Here is a 16,879-nt window from a genome sequence, read left to right on the forward strand (position 1 = left end):
GTTTTGTTGTGGTTGCTCGCTGCCCGTTTGGGAAGGACCGACCTACCCATTCTGTACTGCTGGTCTATCGTCCTTTCTCTCTTCACTCGCGTCTCTCCTTTTCTGTTTCGTGGAGGCGTCCAGAGTTCGATGACGAATGGGTGGTGAATATGATACTCGCGTGGGTTCGGCCGCGGTTGCATGTCCGAGTGACGGCTGGATTTGATACGCGAGGCGCATTGCAGATTTTAGGAGCTATCCTGACCCAGACCGTCTGTCGGAATTTACTACATTGACATAAATAACCCCGACCCTTACGCAAGGCACAGACACTCACCCCTGGTAGTTCCAGCGACCGGGGTAACTCCAGATTGTGTCCACAACCCTCTCCCACCTACATTCCTGCGTACTAGGTAGTGGTACCAAGCTGCCTGGTCTACAGAACAAATAGCCAATCAGATTCCCTCGCAGGTATATCGCTGCACTCCCACCATTTACAGCCTTGTCAAGATCTGTCGAACTGACATAATGATGGCGCCCCTGCTTGGACTGAAATCCAAAGTGACCTCCCTATGTCTGCCATGCAGTAAGGCGACATCTCGTATCCCCTTTAGAACAATGGAAGCCTTCGCCGTCGCCGCATCGGGGCTCCAGGTCGCCACGGTGGGACTCGCACTCGCCCAAGTGCTATATAGGTCTCTGCGACGAGACATCATCCGGCAATAGCCAGGTAGAGAACCTGGCCTTTTCTGTCAAGTCCACATCATCCGTCCTTGAAGAGATAGGGAAAGTATTTCAGGAGGAGAAGAACACTGGACAACAGTTGATTTCGCAGAATGCGATCTCCACGGTAAAGGAAATTGTCGAGAAATGCACCGACACATTCGGAAGACTGCAAAACATCCTCTCAGATACACAGCATAGTGCCTTTGGCCTCGTCAGGTTTACCATCAAGACATCGCGCCTCAAAGTGCTTCACCTTGGGTTGGGTGAAATGCGCAGCAACCTGCAGTGCATGATGCAAGTTATCATCTATGCCAGGATGAAGTCTCAGTCGCAGTAACGGCCCTCCCTGAGGTAATTTAGGGATTCTTCTCACATTGGTTCTAGGAGCGCATTCAATGAGTCTCAGCACCGAGCCTTGATTGAAGAGCTTATTCGGGGACACCTCAAGGCAGCTCAACGGTGCCAACAGGCGACCGCTCGGACTGTATCCGCAAACGACAGTGAAGTGTATGCATTCGTATCTATGCTCTCATGAATATCCAGGCGCTGACCCACTATTTCAAGCGCTTCTCCGCCTCCTGAAACCAATGCCCTAAATAGCCAGGTGCTTGCGATGAACACTGAACAACTCAGCCGATCGCAATAGCGAATCAAGACTGCGCGTCAGTGCTACATCGAGCATATCGAGGACTACATGTCGAGCCGGCAATACGAGTGCCCCACTCTCTAGAGGAGATCACCGCCCTACCAGACTCAAGAAACAACGGGGAAAAGCCCTCCTAATGCTATACAAACATCTACGAATTCCGAGCTCGCCTACCGCACAGCACTCTACCTCGTCTGCTGTCCATGCCTTGCGCGGCGAAGCGAAAAGGCGAAATGCGCCGCGGATATCAAACTCCAACAACATCCCATCCAGTTAGAAGACCGCCCACTCTTCCTGCGAGAGCTGTCTGCTGATGCGGGTTTCTAGGCCTGCGTCTCAGCCCCCATCATCAGCCATCGGAGCTCCTCACAGGAGCCACTTATCCCTAAATACGACTTCGAGCGTTAATACCAATCCCAGCATCATTTGCGGCCCAGTAGGCCCACTACAACCCGCGAGTGACTTCAACTCCGGCCCAGCCACGGGTTTCCCGCACCGGACGGGCAGACACAGCCCACGTCTCCATTCCATCCTCCCGTTGCCTGGTCGCCCCATTTTCCATCTGTGCCTTCCAGCCCTAGCCTGCAGATGGATGGGCCAGACGTGGATAGCCTTGTGCGGGAGTGGACCACATTGCAAGACTAGAAACTGGTGTACCGAGCTGAGGTTGCCGTTGCGGGTCCCAAGGTGCTGCCAATCTGTAGCCCGGTTTTGCTGGGGGGTGGAAAGCTAAATCAACTTGTTGGTCGGTGGATAGGGGGTCTAGAGTGCATTGTATTGTGTTGGAACTAAGACCATCTCGTTATGCAAAAGTGGGAAATTAAAGATATTGACGGGAGACCCGATAGCGCTGGGGGTTTGGAGGTTAATATCGGGCCGCCCAAGTCTGGTACTTCTGGAACCAAGCATCCTGCAAAGTCAGCAATATCTCGCACTGAGCGGGTACAGGATGTTGGAGGCAGGGGAGTTGGGAGAGAAGGTTAGTGGACAATGAGGTACTTGATCACCGGCGTTTTGATACTTTAGAAGATAATCTACAGTCGTAATACCACAAGGTCCATGTCGAGACTCTCTGGCTCTAGGGTAGCGTCAAGGTATAAATAGAACTACGCGATGCTGGATGCCCCGTCAAAAGACCATCCCCGCGTGATCGTATAAATAGCAATGTCAGCTCTGTCGGATGTATCCCAGCTAGTGCGTAAGCATTTCAGCCCCCCGTTCCATTGAGATGGCATGGGGCCTCTCTTACCCATTCGGTAGCTCGCCTAATATGTATACCTCGGGCGGCTTGGCGTATGCTTGTGTATTACCAACAGTGTCTGCCATTCTCCTCTCACCTGCTGTAGAAGTAAGGGTTGATTTGATACATGCATTAGAGATCGCGCGATGGAAGTGGTGTTGGGTGCCCCGCTCCTTTGTCTTCCACGGAAGGTCCTAGCACACATGTCTCCTTTCATGCCATTTAGCTATATCTAGAGATCCCCTAGCTAGATAGCTTCAGCATTCCTGAATGCATGTCATCTCTGGCCATGGCTGAGTTCTCTCTGGAGCCGTAGCGCGCTCTGTCAAGTGGTAGTGGCAAGGAAACGGCGCGGAAGAACGTATTCTCTTGCCGACTCGCAATACCGGTGTCCGTTGCCTGCTTTGACGTGGCAGCTAACGGTTGCCAGGTCCTTGATTCTCCAGACGCTGCTCACATTCGGTGTTTTATCCGGGTGGGAGAAGTGCGGGATTACGGCTGGCATTCGCTATGTGTGTAGGTATAGAAAGAAATCGCCAGACGAGGATAGACCTGCCGGATCGTAGGGCACTAATTACAGACAAACAAACGAACAGCTTGTGGCGTCGCGGCTCCAGCGTGTGGGATGAATCGCGCTCTGGAGATACGCGAATCAGATATGGATCCGCCGGATGCGTTTCTGATCGAGCACTCTGCCCTCAAATGCCCGCTCTCAAGAACGGCTCAAGCTGAGGACTCGTAATTCAAGAAAAGCGAGAGCAAGGCCAAGACGCGACTCGGACGAGGGGAAACGAATACGAGTTTCGATCACCAGCGAGTGGTCAACTCGCGATACTCGGATGATGCCACGGCGCTAAAGCCAACTGCCAAGGAGGTCCCAATGACTCGCGCTGCAAGAAGAGGGAAGATAAATTGCAAGAGAGCGCCCCGGGTGCACCGTACCACCTGTCCCTGTGCCCATCCACCAGCACCAGCACGGCATCCACCATGGTGCGCCTCCTCGCTCTGACGGCGGCCACATGGCTGGCCCTCATACCCCGAGTTCTGGGTGTGGACTACCCTGCCACGATCGAGGTCGACTTGATCTTCCCACGCAACGAAACATACAGCAACATGACCAGCTTCCCGATCGTCTTCGCGCTGCAAAACGCCGACGCAGCGCTCGCATTCGGGTACACGATCGACTGGGAATTCGTCTGGCTGGGCGGCGACGAGGACGAGAAGTTCCTAGACGCCTATACCGGCCCCGACATCAGCGACAGCATCTATCTAAGCGATTTCAAATACACCCACGACGACTCGGTCCTCGCCGTGGGCCAAGTCTCGAACCGGAATGGATACTACCTGCGCCCGGGGACGTACCTCGTGCAATGGACGTACGACACGGTGACCTGCTGGGTGAGCGATACCACAACGACCTACCACATCGGCGGCGACGGGTACGTTGCGAGTGGGGGGAATGTGGTCTTCACTGCAGTATCCGATGGGAGTGGGTTGGCGTTTGAGATTCCCCTCGACGAGTGTCCGGTTTATTCGGGCCAGTGGACGGCTGGCGATGGGACGGCTACGTGTCCGGAGCTCTCGTCTTTTGAGGCGGAGCCTGAGCCTTGTAAGGCGCAGCTGGCGCAGGAGCAGATCCACTGTTTGCAGGATTGGTATCGCGGGAATAATGAGTCGGAGGTTTGTATGACGAGTCTGGAACGCTGGGATATCGAGTCTGGGGCTGCGAGCGTGGCTCCTGCGTCGGTGTTTTCGTTACTGTTGGCTGTCTGGTTTATTGTGTCATTGTAGGGACTTTTTGATAGTAGTTTGGGGGAGATGATATCAGTGTTTTGGGGATTTTTCTTCACCAAAGCCATCGCTGTCTAAAGATGGCCTACGTGTATTAGGGCTCAGCAATCCCATTGACTAGTCAACCCCACCCCTCAACTTTCCAACACATGATAGATTCCGTTCGACTGAACCGAATACGGTTTCCCTGCCACATAGCTCTTCCCGCCTGATGTCTCTCGCACGTAGAGTGAGATGACGTCGCGCCGGAATTTATAGTAGTCACCAGTCAGGTGAGGTCAACAGGCCGACTACCCCTTGCCCTGGGGAGAAAGCCATCAGACTGGAACAGCCGGAGCACTTCTCGGATCAACAACTTGACATTCCTTGCATTGCGGCGACTTGCCGTGACTTGAAACTGATGATGGTCCGGCGATTTCGGGAACGTGACACCACACGGGGAAAATCTGAGACACTTGCGAGGAATGCACCACATCATAGCTACGATATAATCTCCGCATCCAAGGCCTGATCGAACATGTTACATCGCTTGTCTGAAGCCGGCGCTCTTGACACACTGGAACGATTTTCCATCGCAACTCGCACCTCGAGGAAATACGCTGTAGGCGCCCAAAGTTGGGGGCCGAAACTCTTCACGCCCTTTAAAACGAAAGTCTAGACTCCAGCCACCCCCTGGTGCCCTGACTCGGGCGGCTAACTGGCTACGCCGTAGTTTATTTGCCTTGGCTCTGCGAATCGCGACCGACAGCGAGATTTGGCCCTTTATTGTGGGGGCATCTTTACCCCAACGGTCGATGTAAACGGGCCCGGCTCAGGCGTGCCATCTTAGCGCCCTGAGGCTGAGCCGCTGAGGAATTTCGAAGATTGGAAACTTGGGGCCCAAAGGGAAAAGGTTAAATACTAGCGGGTCGCGCCGACTTTGGCTGGACATTTTAACAGGAGGGAAAATAGAAACGGAACTTGGATCATGTTGTCTGTCCTGAAAGTCTCACTCGTCCTTGCGGGTGTCGCTGCCGCGCAGGACGCGACCTATGCTCATCGCATCTATCATGATTTTCGCTCGTTGAATAAATGCGGCTTTGCCAGCGAGCCTGCCAACATCACAACCGATGCCGAGTCCGCCGCTGCCACCGTGCAGTCTGGATACCTCACTTCCGACGCCTGGATCAACGACTTTGGCATCCAAGTTTGGGGATCCCCAGCCAGCAAGGACGCCCCGATCAGGAAGCTGAACAGCAATGCCAATGTGTACATCCGTGAGTCCACTTTACCCATGTCCTTCCGGCCCTCGACTAATGATGGTTTCCAGACCGCGATGCATCCAGCCCCTCATCCCACCTAACCCTGCGCGCCTACCGTAACGAAAACTTCATCTCCAGCGCCGAAGTCGAGTCCAAAGTGCACAACATGTTCCACGCCTCGATCCGCGTGCGCGCGCGCGTCCGCGGGGACGCCGGTGTCTGCGCAGGCATCTTCACCTACTACGACGACAACAACGAGTCCGACATTGAGATCCTCACCCGCGACCCGACGAACCATATCCGGTACACGAACCAGCCTGGGCTCGACGAGGACGGGAATGAGATTCCTGGTGCGTCGGTTGATGCGGTCATGGCTGGGGGTGCGGTTTGGAACGAGTGGAATGACCATCGGCTGGATTGGACGGAGGATCTCAGTGTGTGGTATCTGAATGGGGAGCTGGTGCATAATAAGACGTATGGGGTTCCGAGTGAGCCGAGTTTGGCGATTTTGAATATGGTGAGTTCCCACGGCTCTGGTATTGGGGTTATCTTGCTAATCTTCGGTAGTGGGGTAATGGTGGCGTTTGGACGGGCGAGATGGATGTCGGGGCTGCTGCGTATCTCGACATTGAGTGGATTGAGATCCTCTACAACACGGTTTAATCTACCTTTGGCTCTGAGGTGGGGGCTTATGATCTACTCTGTATATAGTCATGGTGTTGACAGCCTAGACCTATCATCCAAGGCGCCATATACTCCGACATAGACGATAGATTGATTTTTTGCGAAGAGATGCATGTTGGGTCCAGAATATACGTGGGACTTTATCTACTATATATATTAATACCCAAAACTGGTTATGCTGTTCCTTGACCCTATTGCTGCCTCGGCAAACCCTCCCGCCATACCTTACACGCCCGGAGCGGATATGGGCCCACGGGCAACAGCTCATGCTTGTTAACGAAGCCCGAAAAAAAAAACGTAGAGACCTTTATTAAGACATGGAGAAGCTTCTAGCGCACATGCGGGTTGTTCTTCTTTCATGCAATTTGGCTATATCTCGTAGGTGCCTGCTGCGTCACTTCTTGAGGATACATGCATAATCATGACAGAATTCTCTCCTTGAGGCTCAGCACAATGTCGAATATATACAAACAGGGGTTGCCGATCCTGCGAGCGATATATATAACTTTAGGGCACCGTTTTCCGGACCTCGGAGACTCCGGGCTTGCCACTCGCCCGGCTTCGAGGGCCCGGGATTCATGTGCCCGAACCTCCTACACTGGTAGTACTAGGTAGTATTGTGTGCCACTCTGTGACATGGAAATGCAAAATGCTTGGCTTCAGGTCAATATCAGCCGCTGGCTTATGGCCGTGTCTGCCGGACTGAGGTTGAGATTCTCTGATTGGCTCACCCGCGTAATGTCGGGTGAGCCCTGCCGTTATCTGGTATATATTGTAGATAAGACTGAAGAGAGTTATGGATGTTTCCATCTGCAGTATGTCTCTAACCGAGGTGTTGTAGAAACATGGAAGAATTGCTCCTGCTACTGCAAATTCGAACATATATTTATCAATAGACCAACTTCGAGTACAAGAATTGTACAAATCCCCCCGGGTTTCCCGAGTCTTCAGGGCCGGTTTCACATGATTTCCCTATTTGGCCTAGTTTGATCTGACACTTGGCACCAACTGCCGAGGCTCCTTGCAACCAATCACATCGCTTCTCTGCTTCAGCTCCCCGAGTTGCGCAGCCCGACGTGATCCGCGCGATTTCCCCAAATTTCGCGACATTCCCCATCTTCCTCTTTGTCTTTCTCACCTCTCCTCAAACCGGCAACAGTTCATCATGGCGACAAGCACTACCGGAAACTTCAAGCTTGCCAGTGGCCTCGAGGTGTACTCGCGGGTGTGGGAGGTGAGTTGACCCTGTGCTGTGCAACTAGCTTGTGTTCCCGTTCCTGGTCCCTGAATCTTATCGCCCTCATCCCCCAAGTCAAGTCACAGCTAACCCGCACCCCATCTTGCAGCCCTCCACCCCGCCCAAAGCCCACATCGCCTTCCTGCACGGCTTCAGCGACCGCTGCGACCACTACGACCCCTTCTTCACCCTGCTCACAAGCCAATACCCCATCAAAGTCCATGCATGGGACAGACGCGGGTGGGGCAAGACCGCAACCACCAAATCCCAGCGCGGCGATATCGGTCTGACACCTCAGGTCCTCGGCGAGATCAACGAAGCCCTCACGCACATCGCATCTACGATCCCCGATACCAAATCCACTCCGCTCTTCGTCATGGGGCATAGCATGGGCGGCCAAGAGTCCGCACATTACCTCCTCTCCACAGACCCGAAGCTATCCAAGGAGCGGCCGCCGATCGCGGGGTGGATCCTCAACGCGCCGTATATCGGCCTCGATCCCGCGAGTCGGCCGCATTGGCTGATTGTCTCGGTGCTCACGTTTGTGTCGCGGTTCCTCCCGAAGCTCAAGCACACGCAGGAGCTGAATGTCAAGTTTGTGAGTCGCGACGTCGCGGTGCAGGAAAAGTACCGCACGGATCCGCTGTGCCATAATACGGGGACATTGGAGGGCTTGAAGGATCTGTACGTCTCTCCCACCTTTTCTTCTTGAGTTACCTAGTCTGCGCCAGGCAGGAGGCAGGGGCTGATTAGTGATCGTGATCCGTCCTCGTTGGTAGGCTCCAACGCGAAGCAGACCTCACCGCCCTCTCCTCGGCAACGGAACCCGTTCCCACGGGCCTCACGGCGAAACTGCCCTGTCCCGTCTTCTGGGCCCACGGGTCGAAAGACATGATTACGTCACCCACCATTTCGAAGCAGCTCTACGACACGCTCGAGCCGTACGATGAGAGTGACGCCGATGCAAAGACGTGGAAGTCGTTTGAGGGCGGATATCACCAGCTGCATGCGGAGCCGGAGGGGATGGGCGAGGAGTATACGCGGGATGTCGGGGAGTGGGTGATGAAGTTGACGGGTAAGATCACAGGGGTTACTGCGGCGTCTGCGGAGTAGGTTGGCTTTGCAGTGCGGTGCTGGGCTTAGAGGGTGTGGTAAAGTTGTTTATAGTCTCTACATAATCCAATCTCACGAACACGACATGCAAATAGAACCAGCGGTTCCGGAATTCAGATCCAACCAAAATATTCCCGGGGATGGCAGATGGAATGATCTAGACCTTCCTCTTCGAGAACTGCACCGGCAGAGGCGCGCAAACCAGCGTGAATGTATCCTCGCTCCCATCAATAAACGCCTGCTCATTGAAGCCCGGCAGGAACTCGATATCGAACTGGTTCACCACCGTCGTCAACACCCAGCGGAGTTCCATGAGGGCGAGTTGCTTTCCGACACAGGAGTAGGCGCCTGGTTGTGGAATGAGTTAGCGGGCTCGTATCTCTGCGCGCAGCGTGCAAGGAGGCCTCTGAGTTGTATTCCACTGCTAGATGACGGAGATGTACGTACCAGCGCTGAAGGGAATAAACACAGAAGAGTCATGGATAAGCTCCGGCCGACTCGTCCACCGCTCCGGAATGAATTCCTCGGGGTTCGCAAAGCACCGCTCATCTATGGACCCGAATCGATCAGCATCTTGCACTGCACAGGAGGGAAAATCACTCACCGCGAAACAGCGTATAAAACGGAATCTGAACAACCGTCTCCGGCGGAATAACCGTCTCCCCAATCCTCAACCCCTGCGGACCCGTCTTGCGCTGCACACCAGAGGGGACGGGCGGGTACAGGCGGAGGGTCTCGTTGATGATGGCGTTGAGATGCGGGAGCTTGACGAGGTCTTCGGGGGTGAGGGCGGCTAGGTCTTTGTCTAGGCTGGCGAATTCTGTTCGGAGTTTTGTGACTTGGTCCGGGTTGCGGATTAGTTCAAAGGTGGCGTTTGTTAGGGTTGCGGCGGTGGTGTCGCTGGTTTCTTGGTCAGGCTTTGTTGGATCCATGATAGGTGGAGGGGACATAGGGTGGTTGGTTACCTTCCCGCGACGATGACGAGCTCGGCTTCGGCTTCTAGGGCGAACATGCCCTTGGGTGTATTGATAGAGTCTCCGTATCCCTCTAGAATCCAATGAAAGACGTCCGGCGAGGTTGGCGCTTTCTAAACGATCCAAGACCCATCAGCATGCGCAAGAGCAAAACCCCAGAAATTATCCTCGCCCTCGCCGCCAGAACATACCTTCCTCCGCTCGCTAATCTGCCCAGCAACAAACCTCCAATACCTCAAATTCCCCCAATTGAGCACCGGGATCCTCGTAAACAGCGGGAACAGCCAAACAAGCGGGCCCAGGTGTCCAACATATCGCATGTTGTCGTGAATCATGGAAACAAAGGAGTGATCGCGGCCGTCGGCCAGCATATTGAAGGACTTGCCAAAGGCCAGGTCACCCATGACGTCAAAGCTGTAGTAATTGAACCATTGGGCGAGGTTGAGAGGTTGTGCGGTGCGGATGGATTGTTCGATGACATCGTGGAGGCGGACGGCGTGGTGGCGGACTCGGGGGGAGTATTCGCGGAGGGCTGGAATTGTTACCAACACGCAGGGCGTTGTGGAGGGAGAGCTAGCACACCTTTTGTATTAAAAGCCCGATCCCAGATCTTGCGAAGGCGGGCATGTTCGTGGTCGTCGCGCGTCGTTTGCAGCGAAAACCGCGGATAGGGCTGGTCGTACCAGGGCCCTTTCTTTGGGGCTGCATGCGGCCCGTGAAGGGGGTGAACCGCCTTGACGGCGTCTGGATCTGCGATGGAGAGCTCACAGGGTCCGACCCGGACAATATCCCCATATTTCTGATGAAGCCTGCGGTATCTGCGAAAGATCCCGAAATCCCGCGCCAGAACGACCGCGTGTAAACTGCCGAGGCGCGCTAGTCGTGGGCCGGGGAAGCGTCGTAATCGGTGGAAGAGTGCGCGGTAGACGAGGATACTGGAGAAGAGGCCAGTGAAATGATAGACGTGCAGTTTGGTCACAACAGTACGGGTGAGGGGATGGTTGCCGACGAAAAGATCTGACGTGAGAGTAGCCAAGAGGAGTGCAGAAGCAAACACGGTCGAGTATGCGAGGATGATGCTGCTGGCTGAGCGATGCCACTCGCCGTGTCGGAACAGTCCATGGTGGACGACAACCCCAGATATGAACGCAGTCCACTGCGGATTCCAGTGCAAGAGCCTCTGCATTATCACAAAAGGTCAAATTGCTTGTTGAGAAACGACGGCTACCTGGGCCGTCAGTCTTTAAGTGCTGTGCTCGAACATGCTTGACTGCAGTGTGACCTCGGACGTCCGCGGAGGTCGAGCAAACAGAGCTCAATCTACCAATGAGTCTCGGACACCCGAGCTACAGCAGCAGTGACGCATGGAAACTGGGTTGAAAATCCATTGTGGTATCCAGGAACTGGATGGCATCTCATTTGTCGGCACAGAGAGCTCCAGGGGCGGGATAAAGAAATGTCTGTGCTGAGTGTCATGCGCCTCAGGTGGGATGCAGCTCATCTGGTATCGCCTGCAGCCAAGTCCTTCCGACTGGGGACCCTTGACGGGGATTTTGAGGCCGAAAGTCCGAATCCATGTGTCACGCTACGTGGAAAAAACGTGTCTATGGAAGAAAACATCTTGAATTGACACGAGATAGTGTCTATTTCTTCGCATATTCCGCTGCCATTTCAGCAATCTCTTGCAGCGACAGCTTCGCGACGTCCCTTCCAGCCCCAAAGCCCGGGTCGATCGTCTTCCTGAGCCAGTTGCGGAACTCCACCACCACAAGCGAATCTCCGCCGTGAAACGAAATGGACTTTGTGGAGTCAATGTCCTCAAGTGAAACTCCGGTCAAAGCGGATACACTCCGCGAAACTGCTAGTGTGACACCCGCCGTCAGGGCCGGAGTGAGCCCTTTAGCCAGGACATTGGATAGTATCGCCTCTGGACTGGCCTGCTGAGCTGCAGACTGATCTGAGGTAGCTTCATTTGGTTGATCAGAGTCCCCGGCTGTTTCCTTGTGCGCCAGGTGGCTGAAAAGTGCTGAAGAGCCGTGTAACCCAGAGGAAGCAGCCCAGCCAATACCAATCTGACTGTCCTCTATCGTCCTCACAGGCCTCGAGACTGCGTACCCTAGCAGCGCGAGGAAGGTATCCAGCGCGACGACTTCTAGCCCTGCGCGCTGAAGCCACTCCAATTCCTCTGGGTGGTCATGGAGGTATCCCGCGCCTACAATAGGACCCAGGTTCAACGACCGGGTTGGATACCCCTGGCCCGTGCGCCAGCGTGCAAAGGCGTCTTGGAATGTCGAAGCACCTGCGTAACTCGCTTGCCCAGCGTTTCCGATTAGCCCGGCGTAGGATGAAAGTATAGTGAAAAAGTCCAAGTGTTCGTGCACTGTGGCATTGTGGAGGTTATATGTCCCTGCCACTTTTGGAGATAGAATGCTTTGGTGCTCCGTGTATGTGAGTCTATCAAAAATCGTGTCTTTGAGCCGGAGGGCTGCTTGGATAACGCCCCTAACTGGGGGCAGAGCTGTCTTGATGGTCTCCATTGCCGCAAATACCTGGGAGTCGTTGCTGATGTCAACAGGGAGTGCAACCAACTTGACCCCCTACTGGCGAGGTCGCGTATCAAATCCTGGGTGGTCTGTTTCTGATCTCCAGAAGGGGAAAGGATGGCGATGTTCCTCGCCCCATGCTGAGCCATCCACGAACAAATGGCGCGACCAAGTCCACCTTGGCCACCAGCGAGAAGGTACGTCGCGTCCGGCTTGAAGGACACGCCCTCCGCCCGACTCTCCAGGACCTTATGCAATGTCAGTAAGACAGGGTATACAGCCGGAAGTGGTCAAGCAAACCTGAATTTGATCGTCCGGCGTAAACGACAGTATAGTCTTACCAGAGGGCCGAGCTTGGAAGTGGCGAAAGGCGTCTTCGATGCGCGATACAGGAAAGACATGAAGGGGCGTCGGCGGCGGAAAGGTGCCTGATACAACCAACTCATGGACACGCGAACATATCTCGACTATCTTGGGCAGTCGATGGCGTGCAAGCTGCAGGAGGTCGACTGCCGCAATTGTGATATTTTGCTCCAGCGCAGCCATGTCCATGCGAGCCCCCGACAGGATGTCACGCTTCCCGATCTCTAGGAACCGTCCAAACGGAGCAAGTGAATCCAGGGAGTCCTGCAGAAATGAGCCGGAAAGCGAGTTGAGCACGACGTCCACACCTGTGCCATTCGTGAGGGTCTTGACCTTGTGCCGGAAATCGCCCGTTCGAGTGGAGAAGATGTGTTCTTGGGATATGCCATACTTGTCCATGAGGAGTGTCCGTTTGTCGTCTGATCCCACGGTCGTGAACACAGTGGCGCCGATGTATTGCGCAAACAGGATTGCAGCCTGTCCAACACCCCCAGCGCCAGCATGAATGAGGACCGTTTCTCCCCTTTGAAGCTGAGAGACCGTAGACAGACAGTAGTACACGGTTCCATAGACGATAGGCAGAGACGCAGCCTGTTCAAAGGACATGGCCGACGGTATGCGATGGACTAGACAGCCCTTTGCTCGGACGATGGTCGAATGAGCGGGAACAAACCAGGTGTACACCCTGTCTCCTATGGAGAACCTGCCCTTGAAGGATTCACCAACATTTCTCACTATGCCGCTACACTCACCCATAAGATCGTCGTCCAGCTCGCCGAGAAGGATCATGCTGTCGCGGAAATTGATCCCCGTGGCGTGGACCTCGATTTCGACTTCGTCTTGTGCAATGGGGTCTTCGAATGGCACCTCGGTGAAAGAGAGGTTCTGAAGAGAACCAGATCCGTTACGGCTAAGACGGCATGGCTGGTCAGCCTTGTGGAGAGGTTGTGTTTGCCTGGTAGGCACGTTGGGGGAAAGAGTTGCCTGAATGGCCCTGGAAGGCTCGGGGGCAGTGATCAACCGGGGCACATGCCACAGTCCATTGCGCTGTAAGAACTCGTTATCGTCACCTGCCCGTACAAGGGCAAGGCGTCTGATGAAATGGCCCAACAATCCGCATAACGTCTGCTGGGAGATAGATTGGTCCGGGTCGAGGTCCACGATGAACATCTTCACCCCAGGGATTTCCTTGCGCAAGGCACGAATAAGACCCAGGGCCAGGGCGCTGCGAGGACTCGCGCAGTCACCCATCGCACCACGAGTTACCCAAACGATTTCCTTTGCTGAGTTAAAGGTGCGCTTGAACGCTTCGAACGCAGGTTGGTCCATGGTTGATAGGAATGCGTCGTCGAGCCCCGCGAGACATAGACAGTTCTTGTTCTCAGTCTTCGCATCACCCAGTGACACGAAATCATCAGCCACCTTACCGTGCGCCTGAGACAATGCCAAAGCTAGGTGGTAAGCGGGGCTCCCGGTTGAACAGAGCTGCTGATCAGAGAGAACAAGCTGAATTTGCACCTCACCATCATCCGAGTAGTCCGGAAGCGCCGTCGATATTAGCAGGTTGTCAGTCTGTTCTTCGGAAATGTCATGGGGATCGATACACAAGTCAGTTCCACTGAAGCCCGTTTCTCTAAGTGTCGAGTCCCACTCTGCGACGGTCAGCAGGGGATGGTCCTTCCCACGCTGGACTGAGCCCAACCACCAGCCAGGCAGTGCCCCAAAAACAAATGATCGGTGGACGGTGGGCTTCGTGCTCTCCAGCAGATACAGGGTTCCACCTGGTTTGAGCAGACTCCGCACATGGTGCATGGTTTGTTCAATGTATGTCGTCGCGTGGAGTACATTGGCCGCCACCATAACATCATATGTGGCAGCCTCAAAGCCCTGCTCGGCTGGATTTCTTTCTATATCTAGTGTCTTGAACTGCACCAGGGTCTTCCACGCTTTGAATGTCTCCTCTGCCTTTACAAAGAATCCAGACGAAATGTCCGTAAAGGTGTAGCTGTCGATCAAGGGTCGCACATGGTCCCTGCTTAATGCTTGCAAAACAGGGAGCGTCGTTCCACCTGTTCCGGCGCCAATCTCAAGAATGCGGAGTCGGGGGTTCTTGAGGGCCTGGAGGCGTATATGCTCGGCTGTTGGGATAGCGCACCGCTGCATTCCCTCGTCGTGGCGGTACACATTGTGTAGCAGGTTGTTCTCCGTCATGAATGACAGCGGCTCAGCAAGTCCATGAAGGATGGCGTCTAGATTGCGCCCGATCTGGCAGACTATCTGCCCCTCATAGCCTGTGTCCTGTACTCCCTGAAGAAACTGCTTAGCGTCGGCCGGGGATACATCCTCTACCCCCTCCACAGATGACAGACGCTTTAGCCACTCGTAGTACTCCTTTCAGTGTCGGGGCATGTCTTGAGCACCTAGCTCTAGGTCTTTTGACAGTGCACACAGTGCGAAATACCGACAAGCCTTCGCCAATAAAGCAATATGCCGTGGCCGAGACGCCTCTGTCAACCGCTCCAGACAAAGTCTCTTCACCTCCTCCAGTTGGGAGACTACTGTATCAAGATAGGTGACAAGCTGTTGGCACCTATCTGAGTGACTTATGATGGTTGTCTCTGAGCTCCTTCTCTCCAGCTCTTTCACAGCAACAGAAGCTAAAGACAGCAACGGCTCTCCACCGAGTTGAACATCAAATGATGCTGTCAACGCGAAGCCTCCTGTCTTCCGGGTGCGACAAAAGACGTCAAGCGCTCCTGCGTGCGCCCCTGGTCTTGCACAAGCGGCCGAAAAAGTAACCCGCTTCACGCTGGCCGGCATCACGGAATTCGACCCGTGGATTGGTCCAGCCGCCGCGGGGAAAAGAGCATGTAGGCACGCGTCCAATGTTGCTGGATGTACCCAAGAGAACAAAGAATGCTCTTCGGTGTTGGTCTTTGCAATGTCGACTGTCGCATGACAGTAGTCGGACTTGAACGACACACTTGAGACCGCACAGAACGGATCAGAGTATTGGTTGCCAATTTCTGATAGTCGATCGTACATTAGAAGGGGATCCATAGACTGCAATGCAGCCTTGTCTTGGACATCCCCTGGCACAGTGCAATTGGGAGGAGACGAGGCTGCTCTGTCCGGCAATAGAATTGCTACAAATCCGCGACAATGTTCGAGCACAACGTTGTCGCCAGGTCTCGAGGCGATCAAAAACTCATGACGACCGGCCAGATCCCTCCCCTTCGTTGTGGAGGAGGGTCTAAGCGAGAAGCTCATCTCAATAGCCTCTGTGTCAGGTGAAACAATCAACGGGTTTATGAATTCGACATCGCTCAGATCTACAGCCGTCCACTGTGCATTCGTGGACTCGGCATACTGGATCGCCGCATCCAGCGCCATGCACAGATACCCAGCAGCCGGATACACAATGCGCCCCTCAACCTTGTGGCCGGCCAGCCACGGCATCTCAGAGAGGCGAATATATTTCCTCCAGCGCAGGTCGAAACAGAAGAATCCGGCGTGAGGACACCCAACAGCGGATGAGGAGGGTGCTCACGGTGTCGGTAGCTCCGACTGAGCTGGCTTTCGTGCCAGTAAGAGGTTGAGTGGTCCCATGGATAAGAGGGTAGCGAGGTCAAACATGCGGGCGGGGCCTTGGGCTGGGAAAGTTGACTGCTCTCAAGTCGAGGGCGATGCCGTTGCAGAAGAGCTCGCCTGCAAACGAAAGCGCGGTTGTTGTAGCAGCCTTGTTCCGGATGAGCGGGGAGGCATAGACGAACTTGGTGGTTAGGAAGGACGGCGCGACCTCGGTGAGCACCTGCTGGATTGGGCCCTTGAGTGACGAGTGAGGCCCCAGTTCAGCAAGAGCGACCACGCTGTTGCTGCCTCGAGCGACTGGTGGCCGACTGACCATTTTCCACGCTTTCAAAGGCAACCTCGAGCAGGAGACGCAGCTGGGGATCCATCGCTCGGGCTTCTGACGGAGTGATGCCAAAGAACGGGGCATCGAACACGGATACATCCTGCTTGAGGAAGTGCCCTCCATGCGTATGGAACTAGTTGTCGTCAGCACTTCCGGTTGGACGTGATATCGCAGAACGTACCGTTCCATTCCTGTTACTGTCTGGATGATGGAATGCATTTGCGTTGAAACGAGACTCGGGCACCTCCGACCAGGCCGACTCGCCCTTGTACAGCATTTGCCAGAATTTGGTGGTGTCGGTGGCGTCGCCTGGGAATCGGCAGGCCATGCCGACCAGCGCAATGGGCTCCACATTGCTTGCCTGATGTGGTGCCATGTTGAATGTCTTTTGTTATGCTTGTTTCTCTCTCTACCTGCTTCAACAAG

The 16,879-nt window shown here is 54.6% G+C and overlaps 6 protein-coding genes across 6 annotated transcripts; 3 read left to right on the forward strand and 3 right to left on the reverse strand.

Annotated features, from left to right (window-relative positions):
• Window positions 1-3,578: 3,578 nt before the first annotated feature.
• On the forward strand, window positions 3,579-4,382 carry BJX68DRAFT_267000 (uncharacterized protein; the record flags this gene model as incomplete). The annotated part of the gene is made up of 1 exon (XM_071045672.1): window positions 3,579-4,382. One exon carries the CDS (start codon window positions 3,579-3,581, stop codon window positions 4,380-4,382), a length of 804 nt encoding a protein of 267 aa, XP_070898909.1.
• Window positions 4,383-5,323: 941 nt separating this feature from the next.
• On the forward strand, window positions 5,324-6,490 carry BJX68DRAFT_237501 (glycoside hydrolase family 16 protein). Its single transcript, XM_071040209.1, has 3 exons — window positions 5,324-5,638; window positions 5,692-6,140; window positions 6,191-6,490. The coding sequence occupies exons 1-3, from the start codon at window positions 5,350-5,352 to the stop codon at window positions 6,284-6,286; spliced, it is 834 nt and encodes a 277-aa protein (XP_070898910.1). The 5' UTR covers window positions 5,324-5,349; the 3' UTR covers window positions 6,287-6,490.
• A 945-nt stretch (window positions 6,491-7,435) lies between these two features.
• Window positions 7,436-8,874, forward strand: BJX68DRAFT_275943 (Alpha/Beta hydrolase protein). The gene is made up of 3 exons (XM_071047963.1): window positions 7,436-7,541; window positions 7,654-8,228; window positions 8,324-8,874. Exons 1-3 carry the CDS (start codon window positions 7,473-7,475, stop codon window positions 8,655-8,657), a joined length of 978 nt encoding a protein of 325 aa, XP_070898911.1. The 5' UTR covers window positions 7,436-7,472; the 3' UTR covers window positions 8,658-8,874.
• On the reverse strand, window positions 8,815-10,817 carry BJX68DRAFT_275945 (cytochrome P450; the record flags this gene model as incomplete). The annotated part of the gene is made up of 6 exons (XM_071047964.1): window positions 8,815-9,005; window positions 9,105-9,206; window positions 9,262-9,557; window positions 9,623-9,744; window positions 9,823-10,163; window positions 10,214-10,817. 6 exons carry the CDS (start codon window positions 10,815-10,817, stop codon window positions 8,815-8,817), a joined length of 1,656 nt encoding a protein of 551 aa, XP_070898912.1.
• Window positions 10,818-11,274: 457 nt separating this feature from the next.
• BJX68DRAFT_267004 (uncharacterized protein) lies at window positions 11,275-15,996 on the reverse strand (the record flags this gene model as incomplete). The annotated part of the gene is made up of 4 exons (XM_071045673.1): window positions 11,275-12,133; window positions 12,181-12,422; window positions 12,475-14,928; window positions 15,439-15,996. The coding sequence occupies 4 exons, from the start codon at window positions 15,994-15,996 to the stop codon at window positions 11,275-11,277; spliced, it is 4,113 nt and encodes a 1,370-aa protein (XP_070898913.1).
• Window positions 15,997-16,165: 169 nt separating this feature from the next.
• BJX68DRAFT_267005 (putative polyketide synthase) lies at window positions 16,166-16,829 on the reverse strand (the record flags this gene model as incomplete). The annotated part of the gene is made up of 3 exons (XM_071045674.1): window positions 16,166-16,363; window positions 16,452-16,586; window positions 16,635-16,829. 3 exons carry the CDS (start codon window positions 16,827-16,829, stop codon window positions 16,166-16,168), a joined length of 528 nt encoding a protein of 175 aa, XP_070898914.1.
• Between the last annotated feature and the right edge of the window lie 50 nt (window positions 16,830-16,879).

This window comes from Aspergillus pseudodeflectus (assembly GCF_044049435.1).
Source record: "Aspergillus pseudodeflectus strain CBS 756.74 chromosome Unknown BJX68scaffold_22, whole genome shotgun sequence".
NCBI classification, from domain to species: Eukaryota; Fungi; Ascomycota; class Eurotiomycetes; order Eurotiales; family Aspergillaceae; genus Aspergillus; species Aspergillus pseudodeflectus.